Here is a 20,592-nt window from a genome sequence, read left to right as displayed (position 1 = left end):
CCTGTCCCCTTCCCAAAGGGCCACCCCGATCCCTCCACTCTTGACAGGTCCCGCTCTCCGGGATCCTCCTCTCCCCATCAACATCCTCTTCCCAATCGTCATCCTTAGCCCAATCTCCATCCTTTCCCCAATCTTCATCCTTTACCCAATCTCTATCCTTTCTCCAATCTCTATCCTTTCCCCAAACTTCATTCTTTCCCCAATCTTCAATCATTCTCCAATTTCCATCCTTTCCCCAATCTCTATCCTTTCCCTAATTTCCACCCTTTCCCCAATCTCCATCCTTTCCCCAATCTCCATCCTTTCCCCAATCTCTATTCTTTCCCCAATCTCTATTCTTTCCCCAATAACAATCCTTTTCCCAATCACAATCCTTTTCCCAATCACAATCCTTTTCCCAATCACAATCCTCTCCCCAATCTCCATCCTTTCCCCATCTCTATCCTTTCCCCAGTCTTCATCCTTTCCCTAATCTCCATCCTTTCCCCAATCTCCATCCTTTCCCCAATCTTCATCCTTTCCCCAATCTTCATCCTTTCCCCAATCTTCATCATTTCCCCAATCTCTATCCTTTCCCCAATCTCCACCCTTTCCCCAATCTCCATCCTTTCCCCAATCTCCATCCTTTCCCCAATCTCCACCCGTTCCCCCATACTCTATCCTTTCCCCAATCTCTATCCCTTCCCCAATCTCCATCCTATCCCCAATCTTCATCCTTTCCCCAATCTTCATCCTTTCCCCAATCTTCATTCTTTCCCCAATCTCTCTACTTTCCCCAATCTCCATCCTTTCCCCAATCTCCACCCTTTCCCCAATCTCCACCCTTTCCCCAATCTTCATCCTTTCCCCAATCTTCATTCTTTCCCCAATCTCTATCCTTTCTCCAATCTCTATCCTTTCTCCAATCTCCACCCTTTCCCCAATCTCCACCCGTTCCCCCATACTCTATCCTTTCCCCAACCTCCACCCTTTCCCCAATCTCCATCCTTTCCCCAATCTCTCTCCTTTCCCCAATCTCTATCCTATCCCCAATCTCTATCCTTTCCCCAATCTCCATCCTTTCCCCAATCTCCATCCTTTCCCCAATCTCCATCCTTTCCCCAATCTCCACCCTTTCCCGAATCTCCACCCTTTCCCCAATCTTTATCCTTTCCCCAATCTCTCTCCCTTCCCCAAACTCCATCCTTTCCCCAATCTCCATCCTTTCCCCAGTCTCCACCCTTTCCCCAAACTCCACCCTTTCCCCAATCTCCACTCTTTCCCCAATCTCCATCCTTTCCCCAATCTCCATCCTTTCCCCAATCTCTATCCTTTCCCCAATCTGCATCCTTTCCCCATCTCTATCCTTTCCCCAATCTCTATCCTTTCCCCATCTCTATCCTTTCCCCAGTCTTCATCCTTTCCCCAATCTCCATCCTTTCCCCAATCTCTATCCTTTCTCCGATCTCCATCCTTTCCCCAATATCCATCCTTTCCCCAATCTCCATCCTTTCCCCAATCTCCACCCTTTCCCGAATCTCCACCCTTTCCCCAATCTTTATCCTTTCCCCAATCTCTCTCCCTTCCCCAAACTCCATCCTTTCCCCAATCTCCATCCTTTCCCCAATCTCCACCCTTTCCCCAAACTCCACCCTTTCCCCAATCTCCACTCTTTCCCCAATCACAATCCTTTTCCCAATCACAATCCTCTCCCCAATCTCCATCCTTTCCCCATCTCTATCCTTTCCCCAGTCTTCATCCTTTCCCTAATCTCCATCCTTTCCCCAATCTTCATCCTTTCCCCAATCTTCATCCTTTCCCCAATCTTCATCCTTTCCCCAATCTTCATTCTTTCCCCAATCTCTATCCTTTCCCCAGTCTCCATCCTTTCCCCAATCTCTATCCTTTCCCCAATCTCTATCCTTTCCCCAATCTCTATCCTTTCCCCAATCTCCATCCTTTCCCCAATCTCCATCTTTTCCCCAATCTCCATCTTTTCCCCAATCTCCATATTTTCCTCAATCTCCATCCGTTCCCCAATCTCCATCCTTTCCCCAATCACAATCTTTTCCACAAACTCCATCCTTTCCCCAATCTCCATCCTTTCCCTATCTCTCTCCTTTCCCCAATCTCCATCCTTTCCTCAATCTCCATCCTATCCCCAATCTCGATCTTTACCCAAACTCCATCTTTTCCCCAATCTCCATATTTTCCTCAATCTCCATCCGTTCCCCAATCTCCATCCTTTCCCCAATCTCTATCCTTTCCCCAATCTCCACCCTTTCCCCAATCACAATCTTTTCCACAATCTCTATCCTTTCCCCAATCTCCATCCTTTCCCCAATCTCTATCCTTTCCCCAATCTGCATCCTTTCCCCAATCTCTATCCTTTCCCCAATCTGCATCCTTTCCCCAATCTCCATCCTTTCCCCATCTCTATCCTTTCCCCAATCTCCATCCTTTCCCCAATCTCCATCCTTTCCCCAATCTCTCTCCTTTCCCCAATCTCCATCCTTTCCTCAATCTCCATCCTTTCCCCAATCTCCATCCTTTCCCCAATCTCCACCCTTTCCCCAATCTCCACCCTTTCCCCAATCTTCATCCTTTCCCCAATCTTCATTCTTTCCCCAATCTCTATCCTTTCTCCAATCTCTATCCTTTCTCCAATCTCCACCCTTTCCCCAATCTCCACCCGTTCCCCCATACTCTATCCTTTCCCCAACCTCCACCCTTTCCCCAATCTCCATCCTTTCCCCAATCTCTCTCCTTTCCCCAATCTCTATCCTATCCCCAATCTCTATCCTTTCCCCAATCTCTATCCTTTCCCCAATCTCCATCCTTTCCCCAATCTCCACCCTTTCCCGAATCTCCACCCTTTCCCCAATCTTTATCCTTTCCCCAATCTCTCTCCCTTCCCCAAACTCCATCCTTTCCCCAATCTCCATCCTTTCCCCAATCTCCACCCTTTCCCCAAACTCCACCCTTTCCCCAATCTCCACTCTTTCCCCAATCTCCATCCTTTCCCCAATCTCCATCCTTTCCCCAATCTCTATCCTTTCCCCAATCTGCATCCTTTCCCCATCTCTATCCTTTCCCCAATCTCTATCCTTTCCCCATCTCTATCCTTTCCCCAGTCTTCATCCTTTCCCCAATCTCCATCCTTTCCCCAATCTCCATCCTTTCCCCAATCTCTATCCTTTCTCCGATCTCCATCCTTTCCCCAATCTCCATCCTTTCCCCAATCTCTATCCTTTCCCCAGTCTCCATCCTTTCCCCAATCTCTATCCTTTCCCCAATCTCTATCCTTTCCCCAATCTCCATCCTTTCCCCAATCTCCATCTTTTCCCCAATCTCCATCTTTTCCCCAATCTCCATATTTTCCTCAATCTCCATCCGTTCCCCAATCTCCATCCTTTCCCCAATCTCCATCCTTTCCCCAATCACAATCTTTTCCACAAACTCCATCCTTTCCCCAATCTCCATCCTTTCCCTATCTCTCTCCTTTCCCCAATCTCCATCCTTTCCTCAATCTCCATCCTATCCCCAATCTCGATCTTTACCCAATCTCCATCTTTTCCCCAATCTCCATATTTTCCTCAATCTCCATCCGTTCCCCAATCTCCATCCTTTCCCCAATCTCTATCCTTTCCCCAATCTCCACCCTTTCCCCAATCACAATCTTTTCCACAATCTCTATCCTTTCCCCAATCTCCATCCTTTCCCCAATCTCTATCCTTTCCCCAATCTCCATCCTTTCCCCAATCTCTATCCTTTCCCCAATCTGCATCCTTTCCCCAATCTCCATCCTTTCCCCATCTCTATCCTTTCCCCAATCTCCATCCTTTCCCCAATCTCCATCCTTTCCCCAATCTCCATCCTTTCCCCAATCTCTCTCCTTTCCCCAATCTCCATCCTTTCCCCAATCTCCATCCTTTCCCCAATCTCTATCCTTTCCCCATCTCTATCCTTTCCCCAATCTCCATCCTTTCCCCAATCTCTATCCTTTCCCCAATCTCCATCCTTTCCCCAATCTCCATCCTTTCCCCAATCTCTCTCCTTTCCCCAATCTCTCTCCTTTCCCCAATCTCCATCCTTTCCCCAATCTCTATCCTTTCCCCATCTCTATCCTTTCCCCATCTCTATCCTTTCCCCAATCTCCATCCTTTCCCCAATCTCTATCCTTTCCCCATCTCTATCCTTTCCCCAATCTCCATCCTTTCCCCAGTCGCCATCCTTTCTCCAATCCCCATCCTTTCTCCAACCTTTATCCCTTTCTCTTCCCAAGGGGCCACCCCGACCCCCTCAGTCTTCAGAGGGACTGCTCCTGGCCTCCATTCTGGGAGTGAGCCCACACCATTTCTCACTTGGTGAGGGGCCATTCAGCCCATCAAATCCCCTCTGCCATGCTGTAATGCCTGTCACCCTCCTTTTTTTGGTCAAATGTCCCCGAGTGCATTTTGCTTCCCCATCATCTGTTGATGTGAAACAGAAAGAGAAAAGGCTGGAGAAACCTCAGCAGGTCTTGGACATTGTGGAGATCCCTGGAATTGTTACAGGGCAGGCAGAGGCTATTCAGCCCATCGTGCCAGGACTGATTCTGTTCCCTGGAGCCAATCTCCTGTCTTTTACCCATATCTCTCTGCACTGTTATTATTCCAATAACCATCCAGTGCCTCTCAGTTGAACGTGTCTCCACTCGTTGAGTGAAAATGTTTTTCTCACATCCCCCTGCTTAGTTTGTACATCACTTTAAATCTATGCCCCTTTTGCTCTTGTTCACAGCTGCTCCCTATCTATTCTGTCCAACTCGCTCATAATTTTGAAAACCTTGATCAGACCTCCTCTAGGCCTTCGTCTCTCAAAGGAATCTGTTTACGTTTGAATTTCCAGCCTGAGGTTCTGGTTTATTAATCGAGCGACAGTACCGTTATGCCACCACTCCCCCTTACATTGCAACTCCAAAGACTGTTCTCCTGAACCATGACTCGCATTCGGAGTCGAAACGTTAACTCTGTTTCTCTCTCCACAGGCACAGCCTGTGAGTTTCAGATTTCCAGCATCTACAGTGTTTTGCATCTGTTGGTCTCTGTTGTTTAAAAAAAGCCCTTTTCCCAGCTTATCCCGTCATTTCAGGGAGTTCCAAACTTTAGATGAAGATGTTTTTCAAAATGCCAATCTGTAAAGGTCTGATTCCTGTACAATGCCCCCTTGTTTAATTCTTCCAGAACAGGTTTGAGGAGTCGGAATGGCGTTCTCCGGTTCCCGTGTTCCCCTTTGAAAACCCTGCAGAGTGTGCTGGAATGATATGTGCCTGCCTCTATTAGTGAAATCAGTCAGGGGCCACTGGATCACACTGACTGCCAAGAATCCTGACCAATTCACCCCCTTCTCTAACCCTGCATTCACAGGAGCTAAGTCAGTTACATCCAAAATGGTGTTTCAGCTGTGATGTCCCGGCTTTGAGTCAATCTCTTAATTGCTAGCACTGAACTAGAGAAAGATGATTGATCATCTTGTCAATAGCCATGCTCTGGCAAGCGTTTAAGGAGATATTTCAGAATTCCTGAGAGTGAGAAAATCTCTAAGAGGTGTACACACCATCCATGACTAACTAAGGAAATGAAGATATTATGAAATTGAAAGTAACAGCATATATAGTTATAAAGGTGATAAACAGGTCAGGAGATTGTATAGAATATAACATGCGTGACTAGGAGTTAACGAGGGAGAAATTAGAGTACAAGAGAAAGCTAACTAGAAATGTAAAAATATGCAGTTAGAATTTCTACAGGTACCTAGCAACGTTATAGAGAATGTTAAAGTGAGTATTTGTCCTCTAGAGAATGAATCTGGGGAATTAAAAATGGGAGATGAGTAAGTATGGATGAATTGAACCAAAGTTTTGTGTCAAAGATCTAAGTAACATTCTAGAAATAATTATCAATTGGTGAAAGGAAGGGAGGAGCTTAAAACATTTAAAATCGCAAAGGGATATCTATTGGAAACAAAAGCTGACAAGGTGTTTAGCATGCCTGCCTTCATTGCTCAGCCCTTTGAGTGTAGGAGTTGGGATGTCATGTTGAGGTTGTACAGGACCTGCTGTAGGAAGGGTGGTATTAAACTGGAAAGGGTTCAGTCCAGCATGTTGACGGGAATGGAGGATTTGAGGTCTAAGGAGAGGCTTGATAAGCTGGGGCTTTTTTCACTGGGGTGTAGGAGGCCGAGGGGTGACCTTATTGAGGTTTCTAAAATCATGAGATAAGGTGAATGGCAGGTATCTTTCCCCGGGGGTGGGGGAGTTCAAACAAGAGAGAAGAAAGATTTAAACAAGACCATGGGGGCAACTTTTTCACACAGAGAGTGGTTCGTGTGTGGAATGAACTTCCTGAGGAAGTGGTGGATGCGGATAGTTACAATGTTTAAAAGACATTTAGATAAGCTCATTAATAGGAAAGTTTTGGAGGGATATGGGCCAAGCACAGGCAGGTGGGACTAGTTCAGTTTGGGATTATGGTCAGTATGAACTGGTTGGACTGGGAGGGTCTGTTTCCATGCTGTATGACTCAATGACTCTTTAAGTGTTCTCCAAGGTGGATCAGTGAGTAACGTTCCTCATTTGGCTCTGAGTTAGAGATTCCTTTTGTAGAGGGAGATGGGGTAAATGTCACTTCACTGCTAATTCAGAGGAGCAACAGGGAACGTCAGTTCAAAACCCCACCACACCAGCTGCTGGATTTAAATTCTATTAAGTTAGAAATCACACAACACCAGGTTATGGTCCAACAGGTTTATTTGGCAGCACTAGCTTTCAGAGCGTTGTTCCTTTATCAGGTGGTTGTTAGTGAAGGAGCAGTGCTCCGAAAGCTAGTGCTTCCAGATAAACCTGTTGGACCATAACCTGGTGTTGCGTGATTTCTAACTTTGTCCACCGCAGGTCCAATACTAGCTCCTCCACATCTTAAATTCTCTTGCCGTTCTTTGAGGAGTTAACAAGTAATAGAGATAAAGGCGAATCTGTTAATGTGGTTTGCTTCAGTTTTTCAGAAGACATTTGACAATTTGCCCCATCGAAGATTATTACACAAAGTAAGAGGTGTAAGTAGGTAAGACGGTTAGCAGATAAATGGTAAAGGTTTTGTAGACCTATCAGACCATAGGGCTGCTCTCTCATTAGAAAGAGAGAGAGAGATGGCTTTTAGTAGTTTAACCTGAGGGTCACCACGTCCCTGGCAAGGGCAGAGGTTAGGGAAGTGTAGTATCCTCAGCCACGGTAGGGATTGAACCCACATTGTCAGCACCAATGTACATCGCAAGCCGGCCATCCAGCCAATTGGGCTAATGGACCCCTGGCTGGGGGAATAGAGATGGGTTAAATGAATGGGAAAATTGGTAGCAACTTGATCACCCCAGTGTGGGGACAGTGTGAAAATTGCCTGCTTTTGGCAGAAAGTATAAGCAAAGCATCCAGAATGGATGCTGGGAAGCTCGTTCCCCTCTTGGGGGGACTAGACCAAAGGAGCGCAGTTTAAAAGAGTCTCCCATTAAACACAGAGATAAAGGAGGGGTTCTTTATTTCAGGGTCATGAGTGAGATGGAGGCAGGGTCAATGACCACTTTCTAAAGTGAGAGGTAAATAGATAATGAGAAAGCCAGCAGTTAGTTTGTTTTGGGGGAAGTGGGTGCAGGGGACGTTAGGCATGCAGATGGGATTGAGACTTCAATCTCCTTGAGCAGATTGAGTATTCGCCCGGTCCATATTCCTGTTTTGTTCACAGATTGTAGACCCCATGGTAAAGGCCCATTTGTAACTGTCCTTGAATTGAGTTACCGTAGATCTGGAGTCATTGATTGTGTAAGGATGGCAGATTTCCTTCCCTAACGTAATCAATGGACGTGAGGAATACGAGCTTTCAGCTTCAGCCTTTTTCATCAGTTGAAACAGTTTGAATTTCAATTCAGCAGCTGCTGTGGTGGGATTTGAACCTGCCTTCCCTGCTGTGGCTCTGAATTACCATGGCAGTGACGTTGCCCCCACGCCTTTACAGATGTCTTTACTCCCTGGGGAAGATGGGGAAAAGGCAGGAGATTGGCACTGAGTAATAATGCTCATTTTGAAGAGCTAGCACAGTCCCGAGGGGTTGAATGGCCTGACTCTGTGCTGTAACAAGTTTGGTGTTCTGTACTCCAGGATTCCAAGGTCCTCTCTCTGATAGAACACCTTGCTATGCCGGATCCTGCCCACCCACCCCTTCCCCCCTCTTGCTTAAACAGAAATTGAATAGGATCCAGCTGTGTGTCAGGAATGAAATTGTGTTTCCCATAAATGGGAACGTTTATCAAGTTTGTTGCTCGCGATGTTCCCATTGAGAAGGCCGTTCCTTGCTGGCACTGTATGAAAAGCGACAGATATAAAAGAATCTGGTGCATGATAATGTTTGGGAGTTAGCTGCTGCCCTCCAGCACAGCCGCTCAGGTTGTTTGCAAGAGGTTACAGGAGCGTAGTGAATGGGTTCTTGTCATGTCCTGCAGGAAAGGAAGCGATTTTAATTCCTTCCGTCATTCCAAAATATCGCCGTGGAAATTGCAGGAGTCCAGCTCCCCACTGCCAATTTGGCAATGAAACATAATTGTGCTGGGCCTAACTGCTGATCATTTTAACCCTGGGAGGAAGCTCTCTGATTTGCCAAGTCCTGTTTACTCCTTGTAGGGTAAAGGATTACAGAGAAACTTCCTTCTCAAAGTCAGCAGCTGTTACTGGGCTTGACCTCCCCACACCCTCAGACATACAGGGCAGTAACAACAGCATGTGTTGTTTATGGAGATTACATCCTCTTCCACAGGGCTTCACAAGGGCTAACTCCTTGATTTCATTTGCCTCGGTATTTCCCAGCAAGTATTAGTGGGGAGATTTCTCACTCAGCAGTTAATGCCCAGAGAGTTGTTGGAATGTGGGAGGCTGGAATTCTGTTGGATGAGATCAGAGATTTGCACATTTGGACCTCACGGTTGTTTCGGTCAACATTCACAATATGAGTTGTCACTTTCTGGGGTAGTATTTATTAGCCAGCCTCTGGGGAAGAATATCTGTGGTCCTTGGGTGTAGTGAACCTCCCCTTAGGGAGGGAGTTCCCCAATTTTGACCCAGCGACACTGAAGGAACAGCGATATATATTCCAACGAGGTAAAAACAATGACTGCAGATGCTGGAAAGCAAATACTGGATTAGTGGTGCTGGAAGAGCACAGTAGTTCAGGCAGCATCCAACGAGCAGCGAAATCGACGTTTCGGGCAAAAGTCCTTCATCAGGAATAGATGAAGGGCTTTTGCCCGAAACGTCGATTTCGCTGCTCGTTGGATGCTGCCTGAACTGCTGTGCTCTTCCAGCACCACTAATCCAGCAGATATATATTCCAAGTCAGGATGGTGAGTGGGTTGGAGGGGGACATGCAGATGCAAGTGTTGCCGTGTATCAGCTGCCTTTGTCCCTGTCGATTCTAGCGGCCGTGGTTTTGGAAGGTACTATCTAAGGATCTTTGGTGAATTTCTGCAATGCATCTTGTAGATAGTACACACTGCTGCCATTGAGCATCAGTGGTGTTTGTAGATGTGGTGTTAATCAAGTATTGCCCTGTAAGTGGGGAATATTCCACCACGCTCCTGAATTGTGCCTTGTTGATGATGGACAGGTACTGGGGGAGTCAAAGGGGAATTACTTACTGCAGCGTTGCCAGGCTCTGACCTGTTCTTGTAGCCTCAGTATTTCTATGGCTTGTCCAGTTCATTTTCTGGATAATGGTATCCCCCAGGACATTGATAGTCAGGAAACTGTGATGCCATTGAATGTTTGATGTGAATGCTACTTGCCACTTGCTAGCCCAAGCCTGGATATTGCCCAGCTCTGTTTGTATTTGAACATGGATTGCTTCAGTATCTGAGGAGTAGAGATGTCTGCCCTTATGATGGAGGGAAGTTCATTGATGAAGCAGCTGAAGATGGTTGGGCGTAGGACACTATCGTAAGGAGCTCCTGCAGAAACACCCTGGAGCTAAGATGACTGACCTCCATCTTCCTATGTGCCAGGTATGACTCCAACCAATGGAGACTTTGCCCCGAAACCCATTGATTCCAATTTCTCTAGGCCTCCTTGATGCCACATCCTATCAAATGCAGCCTTGATGTGAAGGACTGCCACTCTCACCTACTCTGACACCTTCCATCACTTTACTGATGGTGGAGAGTAGACTGATGGGATGGCAGTTGGCCGGTGGGATTTGTCCTTTTTGTAGAGAGGATGTATCTGGGCAATTTTCCACATTGTTGGGTAGATATCAGTGTTGTAACTTTCCCTGAAGAGCTTGGCCAGGGGAGCAGCAGGTTCTGCAGCACAAGTCTTCAGTACTATTGCCAGAATATTGTCAGAGCCCATATCCAGTCCTTTCAACGATGTCTTGATATCATATGGAGTGAATCAAAATGGCTGCAGACATGTATCTGTGATGCTGGGGACCACTGGAGGAGGCTGAGGTGGATCATCCACTCAGCACTTCTGGCTGAAGATGGTTGTAATTCAATCCTGGTCCTAATGATGTGCTGGGCCCCTCCATCATTGAGGATGGAGACATTTGTGGAGCCTCCTCCTTTAGAAAGTTGTTTAATTGTCCACCACCATTCACAACTGGATGTGGCAGGACCGCAGAGCTTAGGAAAGAACCATTGGTTGTAGAATGCTAACTCTGTATGTTAAAGCTGCATTTGCTATTTGACAAGCAGGCAATCCTGTATTGTAGCTTCACCAGATTTACCTATCACTTCTCGGTATGATACACGCTGTCCTTCTGCCCTCTCCATTGAACCAGGATTGACCCCCTGGCATGATGGTAATGGTTGAGTGAGGGATATACGGGGTCATGAGGTTACAGATTGTGCTGGAGTACAATTCTTTGGCTGTTTGGTGGCCCACAGCACCTCGTGCAGGTTCACAGTGTGAGATATGCAGAGTGACATTACTTTGTTAGATAGTGTGTATGACTTTCTGACTGAAATCTAACCTGGAAGAGTTGGAAAAGTTGTAAAAAGGTCTTAGGAAAGCCAGACTAGTTAGAGAAGGCAGAGTTCCTTCCCTAAACTACATTAGAAAATCAGATGTGCTTTTGTGGTAATCAATACGGTCACCATGAGACTAGATTTTAATTCCATGTTATTTATTGAAATCGAATTCCATAACCAATTCCAGCAGAATGCCCCAACCAAACCCATCTTCCCCTCACTCCCCCTTCTGTGTTTCACAGGGATCGTTCCTTTCGGGACACCCTAGTCCATTCACCTATGACCACCATCACTGCCCCCTTCCCACAGGACTTTCCCCTTGTACCACAGAAGGCACAACACCTGCCCCTTCCCCTCCTCCCTGCTCACCATCCAAGGGCCTAAACAGTCCTTCCAGGTGAAGCAGCATATCCCCTGTACCTCCTCCAATCTGGTTTATTGTATTCGCTGCACCCAGTGGGGCCTACCCTACATTGGAGAAACCATAAGCAGATTGAGCGACCACTTCGCAGAACATCTCCAGTCTGTGCACAAGCAGGACCCTGACCTTCCTATGACATCCATTTTAACACAGCGTCCTGCTCACATACCTATCCTCAGCGTGCTGCAGTGTTCCAGTGAATCACAACACAAACTAGAGAAAAACATCTCATCTTCAGAACAGGCACTTTACAGCTTTCTGGACTTAATATTGAGTTCAACACCTTTATATTGTGAACCAACTCCCATTCCTTCCCTTTCTATTAGCTTGTTCCCTCCCCACATCCCACTTACTGTCCTTTCAGGTCTGGCCGGGCACACACCATTGCTCTGCCATTCTCACATTCTGATCACTGAACTACCAACACCCTTTCTCCCCCAACACCCTTCACTTCCCCTGTCCCCTCCAAAGTTCAGCTCAGCTCTGATGAGGAGTTATCTAGACTGAAAATATTAGCTTGCTCTCTCTCTCTTTCTCTCTCTCTCCGTGGATGCTGCCTGACCTGCTGTGAGCTCCAGCATTTGTTGTTATCAGTGGGATTTGAACCCCAGTCCCCAGAATATTAGCCTGGGGGTTCTGGGTTACTAGCCCAGTGACATTGCACAGTGTTTCAGTTGGTGTAAACACTGACTGGAGTAAGTGAGGACGCTCTTTGGCATCCCCTGGGATTGTGCACCTGGGTTAAAGGTGCTCTGGGAGGTGGCCTGTTTCCATCCAGCCATTCTGCAGGCTTGTCTGACGAACTGCCAGCCTCCCAGTGGCATGCGGTTCAATGGAGTCACCCAGTGAGGGCTGCAGACAATGGGTGAACTCTGAGTGAACACAGAGCTGGTGGAGAGGGTAGCTGGGGCAGAGTGTGGCAATGTTGCCAACTTCAGGGGAATGGAAGGAACTCTCTCTGGTTGCCTGTTGCCCTCTGTCTGGGCACAAGTGCCATGGAAGGAGCTAGAACAAAGTTGCCATCAGAGAGACACCCCCTGCACTCTCGGGTGTTAGCTTCCAGTTTATGTAACATACACCAAATGGAACACTAACTTGAGTAAGTGTCTAATTGAAGGCAGCTCACATTCCATGGGTGGAACCCTGGGCATCTACACAGCACATTCTGTTCTGGGATGTGACCACATGCACATGCACACGTACACACACACACATACACACAGTCACAGATGCACACAAAATGCAGGACAAATCCAGACTGAGCCAATTACTACCCCATCAGTCGACCCTCGATCATCATCAGTAAAGATGATGGAAGGGGTCATTAACAGCGCTATCAAGCAGCACCAGTTTGGGTTCCCCCAAGGGTCACTCAGCTCCTGACCTCATTACAGCCTTGGGTCAAACATGGACAAAAGAGCTGAATCCTACAGGGGAGGGGAGAGGGTCAGCCCTTGACATCAAAGCTGCTTTTGACCGAGTGTGGCAGCAAGGAGCCCGGGCAAAACTAGAATTAATGGCAATTAGAAAAAACCCTCACTGATTGGACTCATATTTGGCAAAAAGGAAAATGAACCACTTTGTTTCAGGCTAATCATTCAGCTTCAGAGCACTGTTAAAAATTAATTCCCCAAATGAGGGCATCACTGGCTGGGCCAGCATTTATTGCCCATCCCTAATTGCCCAGAGGGCAGTAGAGAGTCAACCATATTGCTGCAGGTCTGGAACCACATTTGGGCCAGACCAGGTAAGAATAACAGTTTCCTTTTCCTAACGGACATTAACAAACGAGATTTTTCTGACAATTGACAACCGTTTTATAGTCATCCTTAATTCCAGATTTTTATTGAATTTAAACTTCACCTTCTACCATTTGAACCCAGGTCCTCAGGGCATTTCCTGGGTCTCTGAGTGAATTCTGCAGCAATATTACCACTAGAACACCACCTCCCCTCATCTCTGCAGGAATCCCTCAGGGTAGTGTCCTAGGCCCAAGCATCTTCAGCTGCTTCATCAATGAGCTTCCCCCCATCATAAGGTCCGAAGAGGGGATGTTCACCGATGATTGCACAATGTTCAGCACTGTTCACAATTCCTCAGGCGCTGAAGCAGTCCATGTTCAAATGCAACAAGATCTGGGCAATATCCAGGCTTGGGCTGACCAACACCAATGTGCCACAAATCCCAGGCAATGACCATCTCCAAAAAGGGAGAATCTGTTACTCAGCGACAACTTAATGAATCTCCCATTGAATCTTAGAGATTACTACTGAACAGAAACTCAACTGGACCGGCCATATGAATATTGTGACTACAAGAGCAGGTTGGAGGTTAGGAATACCACAGTGATAAACTTACCTCCTGACTCCCAAAGCCTGTCCACCATCTACAAGGCAGTATGATGGAATACTCCCCCACTCGCTTGGATGGGTGCAGCTCCAACCACACTCAAGAAGCTTGACACCACAAAGCAGCCCCTGCTCGATTGACACCACACTCACTAATCTCAGCACTCAAACCCCTCACAATTGATGCTCAGTAGCAGCAGTGTGTACTTACTACAGAAATTCACCAATTCTCCTCTGATTGTGCTTTCCAAACCCATGATCACTTCCATCTCAAAGGACAAGGGTAGCAGATACGTGGGAACAAGTTCCCCTCCAAACCATTCACCGTCCTGATTTGGAAATATATCACCATCCCTTCACTGTCACTGGGTTACAATCCTGATCTTCCCTCCCTAAGGGCATTGTGGGTGTACTTTTACCCCATGAACTGCAGTGGTTCAAGAAGGCAGCTCAACACCACCTTTTCCGGAGCAGTTAGAGAGAGGTAATAAATGCTGCCCCAGCCACGCCAGTCTCCATGAGCAAATTATTTTAAAGAAAGCTCCTTAAATCCTCTTCATAACCACTTTTCCTCCCATCTTTGAGTCATCAGTAAGTTTAGTACCAATACATTGTGTTTGTTCACCCAAGCCATGTATTTGCTCACTCTCTGGGCGGAGCAGGTAACGGCTGTCTGATGGTGTTTATTTTAAGTCACGGTATAGTCCAGTTATTGTTTTTTTAATGGCTAAAATTTAAAGTTTTTTTTAAGCACCTAGCGGACCCGGAAGCTGGTGTCGCACTAGCTTACCTGGGAAGGTTTTTTTTTCTTATAAAAGCGCGCAGGCGAGGAACCCGAGGCACTACAGGGGTAGAGCCTCCCACCCACCCTCCTCCTCTAACCTAATAATATAGACCCGTTGTGATAAGCAGGTAAGTGCTGCATTTTGCTTGTTTGTTTCTTTAGATCTAGTTTTTAAAGTTTACCTTTTAGAGGGATGGCAGCGAAGGCAGTGCAATGTTCCTCTTGCAACATGTATGAGGTGAGGGAAGCCATTAGCGTCCCTCCTGATTACACTTGCAAGAAGTGCACCCATCTCCAGCTCCTCCAAGACTGTGTTAGGGAACTGCAGCTGGAGTTGGATGAACCACGGATCATTCGGGAGGCAGAGGGGGTCATAGATCAGAGCTTTAGGGAAGTAGTTACTCCGAAAGTTATAGAGAGATGGGTGACAGTGAGGGGGAGTGGGAGGAAGCAGCCAGTGCAGGGACCCCCTGCAGTCATTCCCCTCAAGAACAAGTATACCGTTTTGGATACTTGTGGGGGGGATGACTTACCAGGGGTAAGCAACGAGGTTCAGGCCTCTGGCACGGACCCTGTCCCCGTTGCTCAAAAGGGAAGGGTGGTGAAAGGTAGAGCGATAGTTATTGGGGACTCAATAGTGAGGGGCACAGATAGGCGGTTTTGCGGGGGCGACAGAGACTCACGATTGGTATGTTGCTTCCCAGGTGCAAGGGTACGTGATGTCTCTGATCATGTTTTCCGGGTCCTCAAGGGGAAGGGGGAGCAGCCCCAGATTGTGGTCCACGTTGGCACCAACGACATAGGTAGGAAGAGGGGTGAGGATGTTAGGCAGGCTTTCAGGGAGCTAGGTTGGAAGCTCAGAGCTAGAACGAACAGAGTCGTTGTCTCTGGTTTGTTACCCGTGCCACGTGATAGAGAGTCGAGGAATAGGGAGAGAGAAGAGTTAAATGCGTGGCTACAGGGATGGTGCAGGCGGGAGGGATTCCGGTTTCTGGAAAACTGGGGTTCTTTCTGGGGAAGGTGGGACCTCTATAAACAGGATGGTCTACACCTGAACCTGAGGGGCACCAGTATCCTTGGGGGGGAGGTTTGCTAGTGCTCTTTGGGAGGGTTTAAACTAACTCTGCAGGGGCATGGGAACCTGGACTGTAGCTTTAGGGTACAGGACCTTGAGTGTAGGGAGGTTAGGAACATGGCATTGATCTCGAAGGAGGGTGCCTGTAAACAGGAAGATGGCTTGAAGTGTGTATACTTCAATGCCAGAAGTATAAGAAATAAGGTAGGTAAGCTTGCAGCATGGGTTGGTACCTGGGACTTCGATGTTGTGGCCATTACAGAGACGTGGGTAGAACAGGGATGGCTGTTGCAGGTTCCAGGGTTTAAATGTTTTAGTAGAGATGGGGGTAAAAGAGGGGGAGGTGTGGCATTGCTTGTCAAGGATAGTATTACAGCAGTAGAAAGGGTGTTGGAGGAAGACTTGCCATCTGAGGTAGTGTGGGCGGAGGTTAGAAATAGGAAAGGTGAGGTCACCCTGTTAGGAGCTTTCTACAGGCCTCCTAATAGTCCGAGGGAAGTAGAGGAAAGTATTGCGAGGATGATTCAGGAGAAGAGTGAAAGTAGCAGGGTGGTTGTTATGGGGGACTTTAACTTCCCAGGTATTGACTGGGAAAGCTATAGCTCAAGTTTGTTAGATGGGTCGGTGTTTGTCCAATGTGTGTAGGAGGGTTTCCTGACACAATATGTAGACAGGCCAACATGAGGTGAGGCTATACTGGATTTGGTTCTGGGTAATGAACCAGGCCAGGTGTTAGACTTGGAGGTAGGTGAGCACTTCGGGGGCAGTGACCACAACTCGGTGACTTTTACTCTAGTGATGGAGAGGGATAAGTGTGCACTGCAGGGCAAGAGTTATAGCTGGGGGCAGGGAAATTATGATGCGGTGAGGCATGACTTAGGATGCGTGGATTGGAAAAATAGGCTTCAAGGGAAGAACACAAATGATATGTGGAGATTGTTCAAGGAACAGCTTGATAAGTATGTACCAGTCAGGCAGGGAGTAAAGGGTCATGTGAGGGAGCCGTGGTTTAATAAGGAATTGGAATCCCTTGTGAAAGGGAAGAGGGCGGCCTATGTAAAGATGAGGCGTGAAGGTTCAGTTGGGGTGATTGAGAGTTATAAGGTAGCCAGGAAGGATCTAAAGAGAGAGCTAAGAGCAGCAAGGAGGGGACATGAAAAGTCCTTAGTTGGTAGGATTAGGGAAAACCCAAAGGCTTTCTATAGGTATGTCAGGAATAAAAGGATGACTAGGGTAGGTATCGGTCCAGTCAAGGATAGTAGTGGAAAGTTGTGTGTGGAGGCGGAGGAGATCGGTGAGACACTAAATCAATACTTTTCGTCAGTATTCACTCAGGAACAGGACACTGTTGCTGATGTGAATATTGAGTCACAAGTGATTAGAATGGATGGCCTTGAGGTACGTAGGGAAGAGGTCCGGGGAATACTGGAAAGGATGAAAATAGATAAGTCCCCTGGGCCTGATGGCATTTATCCTAGGGTCCTCTGGGAAGCAAGGGAGGAGATAGCGGAGCCATTGGCCTTGATCTTTATGTCGTCATTGTCTACGGGAATAGTGCCAGAAGACTGGAGGATAGAGAATGTGGTCCCCTTGTTCAAGAAGGGGAGCAGGGACAGCCCTAGTAACTATAGGCCAGTGAGTCTCACTTCTGTTGTGGGCAAAGTCTTAGAGAGAATTGTAAGGGATAGGATTTATGAATATCTGGATAGGAATAATGTGATCAAGGATAGTCAGCATGGTTTTGTGAAGGGCAGATCGTGCCTTACAAACCTTATTGAATTCTTTGAGAAGGTGACCAAGGAAGTGGACGAGGGTAAAGCAGTAGATGTGGTGTATATGGATTTTAGCAAGGCATTCGATAAGGTACCCCATGGTAGACTACTGCAAAAATTATGGAGGTATGGCATTGAGGGTGCATTAGAGGTTTGGATTAGGAATTGGCTGGCTGGAAGGAGACAGAGGGTAGTAGTTGATGGTATAGGTTCATCTTGGAGCGCAGTTACTAGCGGTGTTCCACAAGGATCTGTTTTGGGACCATTGCTGTTTATCATTTTTATAAATGACCTGGAGGAGGGGCTTGAAAGCTGGGTGAGCAAGTTTACAGATGATACGAAAGTCGGTGGTGTTGTGGACAGCGAAGAAGGATGTGGCAGGTTACAGCGGGATATAGATAAGTTGCAGAGCTGGGCAGTAAGGTGGCAAATGGAATTCAATGTAGCTAAGTGTGAAGTCATTCACTTTGGTAGGAGTAACAAGAAGATGGATTACTGGGCTAATGGTAGACTACTTGGTAGTGTGGATGAGCAGAGGGATCTTGGTGTCCATGTACACAGATCTTTGAAAGTTGCCACCCAGGTAAATAGTGCTGTGAAGAAGGCATATGGCGTACTGGGCTTTATTGGTAGAGGAATTGAGTTCCGGAGTCCTGAGGTCATGTTGCAGTTGTATAAGACTCTGGTGTGGCCTCATCTGAAGTATTGTGTGCAGTTTTTGTCGCCATTCTCCCCGTGTCTGCGTGGGTTTCCTCCGGGTGCTCCGGTTTCCTCCCACACTCCAAAGATGTGCAGGTCAGGTGAATTGGCCATGCTAAATTGCCCGTAGTGTTAGGTAAGGGGTAGATGTAGGGGTATGGGTGGGTACGCTTCGGCGGGGCGGTGTGGACTTGTTGGGCCGAAGGGCCTGTTTCCACACTGTAAGTAATCTAATCTAATCTGAATACTATAGGAAGGATGTGGAGGCACTGGAACGAGTGCAGAGGAGGTTTACCAGGATGTTGCCTGGCATGGTAGGAAGATCGTATGAGGAAAGGCTGAGGCACTTGGGGCTGTTCTCATTGGAGAAAAGAAGGTTTAGGGGAGATTTGATAGAGGTGTACAAGATGATTAGGGGTTTAGATAGGGTTGACAGTGAGAACCTTTTTCCGCGTATGGAGTCAGCTGTTACTAGGGGACACAGCTTTAAATTAAGGGGTGGTAGGTATAGGACAGATGTTAGGGGTAGATTTTTTACTCAGCGGGTTGTGAGTTCATGGAATGCCCTGCCAGTATCAGTGGTGGACTCTCCCTCTTTATGGTCATTTAAGCGGGCATTGGACAAGCATATGGAGGATAGTGGGTTAGTGTAGGTTAGGTGGGCTTGGATCGGCGCAACATCGAAGGCCAAAGGGCCTGTACTGCGCTGTATTTTTCTGAAAAAAATCAGGCCCCAGCGCTGATCCCTTTGGCACACCACATCACAGCTTGCCAGGAAAGACCCATTTTTGCCCAGTCTTTCTATTTTCCAACTCACCTCATTCCATGCTAATTCCAGCGTTTTTAAAAATTGAATTTAGTGAGGCAGTGATGGGTTTTAAATCATAATGCCAAGCATAGTGTGCAGCACTCTGCCATGGTGGGATTTAAACCCAGAACAGGAGCTGAGCTTTTGGATTAATAGCTTAGCAATGATACCACGAGGCTATTGCCTCCCCATTGAGAGTGGGGGAGTCAAAGAATATTGGAGTTCAGGCAGGAAGGTGGAGGTCAGGTCACGTTTTGGTCATCTTGTTGAGTGGCAGAGTAGTGCTGAGGGGATGAATGGCCTGTTGCCCCTAATTTGTACGGTGGGTAAGATTGACCAGTAACGCTCTGTCATGTGCCTCCTTTCCCCCTGCAAGGTGCCCGCACGCACCAACTCGCCATGAGGCTGGAACCGCGCGGAGTCCTCTATCTGAAGGTATCGCTGGTGGAGCTGTGGGAGCTCCCTCTGAGCTGTGCCGATGATCAGCGAGAGCCCAGGGTCTTCCAGATGGAGCTTAGTGACTTGGTGCAGCGGGAGAATTCCGGAGTCAGGGTTCCACTGCTCATACAGAAGTGTGTCTCGGAGATCGAGAAACGTGGCCTAAAAGTGAGTTGAGAACGTGCGGAATAACTTTCTTCTGTTTTGCCAGCATTGGAGACCAATGTGTAAATCTCCCCAATGTCTGCTGATGGAAATCCTTCAGTGCAGAAGGCAGGCCGTTTGGCCCATTGAGTTTAGGCTGAATCTCTGAAGAGCATCCCACTCAGACTGTATTCCTGTAACCCTCCATTTCCCATGACTAACCCACCTACTCTGCACATCCCTGAACACTATGGGCAACTTGGCATTGTCAATTCACCTGACCTGCACATCTTTGGACTGTGGGAGGAAACCGGAGCACCCGGAGGAAACCCACGCAGACATGGGGAGAATGTGCAAACTCCACACAGACAGTCACCCGAGGCTGGAATCGAACCCGGGTCCCTGGCGCTGTGAGGCAACAGTGCTAACCACTGAGTCACTGTGCTGGCCTGTGTGGTCAGAACAGTGGGTTCTCTGGTTTTCTTTGTCATGTTGAGGGCCAGGGAGTGTTGGGAGGGGGAAATATTTCTTCAAAGGAAGGCTAACAGCACTTTCAAACCCACCCAAATGTGACGTGGTTTAACGTTTCACCTGAGCGATGACATCTCTGATATGCTGCATTCCCTCAATACTGTACAAGAGTATCAGCCTTGGTTTCCGTGCAGTCAGGCCCCAGGGTGGGGCTTGAACCAGGGACCTTGTGGCTCAGAGACAAGAACGCTACCCTCTGAGCCACAGCTGATGGCTCTCCAAATGGTGAATTGAAGAGGGAACAGAAACCCACTCTGAGAGATGGGCTTCGGTGAGGAATTTGAAAGGGACAAGAGGGAGGTAACAAAGCAAAGTTGGTGAAGGAGGGATTCCTGCGTCAGTGGCAGCATGTTGGGAAAGTTGGGTGCACACTCCCGGCTTTTACAGCTGGAATGAATGAGGCAGGAATGGGCCATTCAATTTCGAGATTGTGTCCTGGGCTTCTCTGAGGATATCTGGTTGGCATGGACGAGTTGGACCGAAGGGTCTGTTTCCAAGTTGTGTGACTGAAAGAGACTTGGGGACTGGAGGGGGTGTTAATGGGGGT

General features: G+C 47.5%; 2 protein-coding genes across 2 annotated transcripts in view; both read left to right on the top strand.

Annotated features, from left to right (window-relative positions):
* The window catches only part of LOC140468080 (uncharacterized), a 97,309-nt gene that overhangs the window by 54,233 nt on the left and 22,484 nt on the right, over positions 1-20,592 (top strand). The window contains exon 4 of the mRNA XM_072564264.1: positions 19,309-19,538. Within this exon, the coding sequence (XP_072420365.1) occupies positions 19,309-19,538 (230 nt within the window). The remainder of the gene's footprint in view (positions 1-19,308; positions 19,539-20,592) is intronic.
* Positions 133-5,283, top strand: LOC140468247 (uncharacterized; the record flags this gene model as incomplete). Its single annotated transcript, XM_072564531.1, has 2 exons — positions 133-1,211; positions 5,205-5,283. Coding segments are annotated over 2 exons (1,158 nt in total), but the record flags the coding sequence as incomplete, so codon positions are not given.

Source organism: Chiloscyllium punctatum, chromosome 46 (assembly GCF_047496795.1).
Source record: "Chiloscyllium punctatum isolate Juve2018m chromosome 46, sChiPun1.3, whole genome shotgun sequence".
NCBI classification, from domain to species: domain Eukaryota; kingdom Metazoa; phylum Chordata; class Chondrichthyes; order Orectolobiformes; family Hemiscylliidae; genus Chiloscyllium; species Chiloscyllium punctatum.
Note: the sequence above shows the minus strand (reverse complement) of the source record. Positions and strands in the feature narration are given on the sequence as shown.